At 60.8% G+C, this 4,301-nt stretch overlaps 1 protein-coding gene across 1 annotated transcript in view; it reads right to left on the minus strand.

Annotated features, from left to right (window-relative positions):
- Positions 1 to 4,301, minus strand: part of CACNA1A (calcium channel, voltage-dependent, P/Q type, alpha 1A subunit) — a 232,481-nt gene that overhangs the window by 27,274 nt on the left and 200,906 nt on the right. Inside the window, exon 42 of the mRNA XM_014529428.1 lies at positions 1,312 to 1,417. Coding sequence (XP_014384914.1) covers positions 1,312 to 1,417 — 106 coding nt within the window. The remainder of the gene's footprint in view (positions 1 to 1,311; positions 1,418 to 4,301) is intronic.

Genomic DNA, 4,301 nt, shown 5'->3' on the forward strand with positions numbered 1-4,301 from the left:
CTTCTGTCCTCGGCTCCTCGCCCCCCTCCTCCCCTCAGGACCCGGTGTCCCTGAAGTTCGGCCTGCTTTCCTCCTGATATCCCAGGGGCTTCAGCTGGGTGGAGCCTTGACTTCTCTCTTCAGCACCCCGTCCTCTGCAGGCGCCCTTCCCAGCGTCCTTCTCTCTGCTGCTCGTGTGTTCTCTCTGCCCTGCGGTCTTGTCTGCTGCTAAGTCACATCCAGTCTCTGCCAGGCTTCCGAGTCGCACTGCAGGCGGGCGACCCCGAACCTCCACCAGAACGCCCGTCAGAGGAACCCACGTCACCCTCAGTCCCCTTCCCTGGCTGCAGGGCAGCCGCTGACACACTGTCCCTCCTCCCCGGCCCCGTCAGTGCCCTCTAACGCTGCAGTGGCCCCGAGGTTGGTCTTTGGGGTCCCTCAGTCCCCTTGGAGAGCCCGTCCAGTCTCCCGGCTGCAAATCTGTCAGCATCTGATGCCTCCTGACTTCATCGCCAGTTTGAAGACTCTTCACCTCCCGCCTTCAGCACCTCCTCACAGAAGGCACCCCCTCACCCCCCCAGAAGTGGAAGCGGAAGAGCCCCCCCCTGCCCCCGCTTACTCTGTCTCCACGCGCCTCCGCCAACGCCTCCTCCTGCCTGCCCTCTTGCCTCTTCCTTGTCTCAGGCAATGGCCCCAACCCCTGAGGGTGGCCTTGCTTCTCTCTCTCCTTCTCGCCCCACATTCAATCCCGTGGTTATCTGGTTGGCTCGGCTCCATTAATATCCAGAATCTGAACCTCCACAGAGCCACCCTCCTAGGTTCACCTGGGTTAGGCCAGTGGCCTCCACTCTGGCCTCTTCCCGTCCATTCTCCCCCCGAGGGGGCGGTTCAAATGTGAGTAGGGTCAGATCCCTCCTCTTCTCCAAAAGCTTTGTGACAACCTCCGACTCAGAGGGCAAGTTAGTTCAACACGGCCCCAGGTGGCCTCCTACCCCAGGACCTTTGCAGCTGATGGTCCCGCTGCCTGGGGCACTGTCCACCCAGGTGTCCATGTGACTCATCCATCACCTTTCCTCCTTCAGAGCCTCCTGGGGAAGGCCCTCCCCTGTAGGAAGCGGAAGCTGCCATGTCCCCATATGTAAGCCATGGCTGGTGCACGGGAGGCATGACCAGATGTTTGCCGAGCGAGTGAGTGGGCGAGCCAAGGAAGATCAGGGCGGGGCAGTGGCTCCTTCAGTTTCAGGCCGGAAGGGGGAGTCCTCAGCTGCCCGCTGCACTGCCCTCCACCTGTCCAACCCCTCAGCTCCCACCCCTCCCCTCCGCCTCCCTTACCCTTGGCAATCTTGATGTCCAGGGCTGTACGGATCAGAGCCATGAGGGTAGAATTGAAGTGGACGGTGTTGTCATCGGCGACAGGCAGATCCATTCGCAGGAGCCGCTGCAGAAAAGCAAAGGCGAGGACAGTCATTCCCAAGCTCCGTTCTGGGTCTCCCGCGAGCCAGACCCGCCCTCCCGGGAGCCCCAGGAAGAACTCTGAAGGCAGCAGCGAGGTGCCCCCCACCCTCAGGTTACCTGTCCCAGCGCTGCATTCCCCCGATTCCCCTTAGTGGCCTGAGGGAGGCACTGGGGGACCTGCCCCCTCCTCTCCCGCAGGCTGGGCCCCGAGAGCTGGCTTTCCCAGGTGGCCCGGCCCCTCGCCCTGCCCCAGAGTTCTCCCGGCAGCTCCGTCCGTCCCGTCTCCCCCCAAAGAAGAAGCGCACAAGCTGATCAGAGCAGACATGCAACAGCCAGGCAGAGGGGTCCACGGCCACACCGCCTGGGGGCCGCTAGCTCTGTCCCCATCCCCCGCTCGGCCCAGACCAGACCAGATGGGCACAGGCCACATCGTTTCTCTGAGAAGCAGCAGGCGGGCGGCCCCCCGCCGATGGGGTGGGCCCCTCGCAGACATGCAGCGAGGCCAGGCCATCACACACAGAACGGCAGACGGGCGCATGCAGACGGAATCTCGAGACTCATTCATAGCTCCGTGGGAAGTGTATCTCAGGGCAAGTCTGGATCTCGGCTGTGTGATGGTGGGGGAGGGCTGAGGAGCGTTCCCGCGGCCCCGGGAAGAGAAGACGCCCCGTGTCCCAGGCAGGGGCGCTGGGCCCTTGCTTGTGATGTGGGAGACAATGCTGGGCTGGCGTGCACCGGCCCAGGCTGAGGTGGCACGGAGGTGGGGGTCGAGGGTGAGTTTGGGGTTCACGTGGGGCTTCAGACACGTGTCAGCAGGAAACACAGAGTTGGACGAGGGGGAAGGGGTGACAAACCCAGAGTAGACACAAGAAATGGGTGGGGGCCGAGTGGGGAGGAAGGCGGCAGATGGAGAGGCACACAGACGGGCCGCGGGGCACAGCTGTGCAGGCTGCGCCCCGCACGGGGTCCCTGCCTCAGAAACCGTGGATTCGTGCATTTAGATGACAGCTTCCCAGCTGCCAGCAGAAAAGGGTCTGGCTCTCACCACCTCTCTGGGTTACAATTTCCCAGCAGACAGTGTTCGGTGGAAAGGGTGCTCTTTTCAATTTTGCACAGAGGTGTCCCATGGACCCACGGGGGCTGCACAGAGGCCAGAGGGAAGGCTCTCCCTCCCTCTCTCTTGCGAGGACACGTGTGTGAGTGCACACACACACACACACACACACACATTTAGACAAGCAGAGACCAAGAGAAAGGACGAGAGGACGACTACAGAGAGGTGCAGGGGTGCAGGGGTCTTTGAGATGCGGGTGGGAAGCCTCTTCCAGGCCGTGGCTGGGAAGGAGGGGTGCATAGAGGGGGGAGGAGGAAGGAGGCTGTGGAGAGGCAGCCACAGGAGGCAGGAGGGAATGTGTTGGCAGAATGGGAGGGAGGACTCTGGCAGACACAGGGCGGACCAAGGGGGGTGGGAGAATGGGATGATGGGTACTCATATTTTTAGGGGGGACTTTAAAGGTCCTCCCTGAACTTTTGGTGGATGAGTGGGAGGAAACAGATCATCGGTCCTTGGGTGCCAAGGTAGATTCTGGGACGGGGTCCTGGAGGGGGGCTGGCCCAGCCGCCTGGCGGCAGGACCCTCGCTCCTTCAGCCAGCATGCACCACCCCCACCCCAGCCCCCTCGGCCAAGGTGCCTGCCCGCCCCAGGCTCCCGCCAAGGCAGCGTGCATGGCCTGCGTCAGGGTGCCACGGTCCAGGGGTCCGGCTGCGGCCTGCCTGCCCACTCTGGAACAATGGAGAGGCATGTTGGGTGGTCTTGGGGGGCAGCAGGTGGCATAGGGACAGGAGCTGGGGAAACAACTCCAGGGGCGGGGGGGAGGAGCAGGGAGGAGAGGCTGTGGGTGTTCCTCGGGAGGTCTTGTATCCCCCAAGGCCCTAGGTCAGAGATCAGCTTCAGGTGTTTGGGGGGCGGGGGCACTGCGGGACCTGGGATTCAAGATATAAAAGGTGGGGCCAGGGTCATGCCTTTTTGGGGGCCAAAGACCCCTGCCAAAAGGTACCTGCCCCGGCCTGGGAGTGGGGGCCGCTCGGGGTGGGCAGAAAGGAGGCAAGGTGGGGATCCCCCCTGAAGTGTGTTTGTGTTCAATTTGGTTCCCAGGAGACCAAATACAAGGGGACTGGGGGCTCCCCCCTCCCCCCCGCATGTCGGCCATAATGGAGTCTCAAAACACCAAAACACACTCATCAGAAGGACGGACACGGTGTGCTCCTGAGATCAAGGGATGGTCATGGCCCATTTACTCGAGGAGGAAAGGAAAGAAAAAAGAAAAAAAAGAAAGAAAGAAGAGGAACGCTGGAAAAAGAGACTCGGCCGGTGTTCCTGGCCAGCACGGAAAAGTCCCCGGTGCCCGGACGGCGGTGGTCAGCAAAGGTAATCTACCTTGTAAGCCACTCTGGCCGGACACTTCTTCCCCAAACCCAGGGGCGGAGACATGTGTCTCAGCATCTGATACATGTCCGGGTAAGGCATGCGGCCCCTGGCAGCACCGAAAACAAAAAAGGGGGCAGAACGGAGAACCAAAGGAGGGGAGGGGAGAGGGAGGGGAGGAAACAGAAGAAAAAAAAAAACCAAAACCAAAACCACAGGAGCCGAAAAAATATAGAAAGATGCAGAGAACAATAAAATAGGTGTTTCAAATAAATGGAAAAGAGGAGAAAAAAAATGGAAGAAAAGGTAATTAAAAAAATATTATTTCACTGCTTCCAAGCAGGGAGAGAGAGAGAGAGAAAAGAGAAAGGTCAGATTCAGCGTTGACCCTGAGCTATGGTTCTGGTGGAAAATGGAGGGAATTGGGGGGGGGGGGGGGGG

Source organism: Myotis brandtii, unplaced genomic scaffold (assembly GCF_000412655.1).
Source record: "Myotis brandtii unplaced genomic scaffold, ASM41265v1 scaffold680, whole genome shotgun sequence".
Taxonomy (NCBI): domain Eukaryota; kingdom Metazoa; phylum Chordata; class Mammalia; order Chiroptera; family Vespertilionidae; genus Myotis; species Myotis brandtii.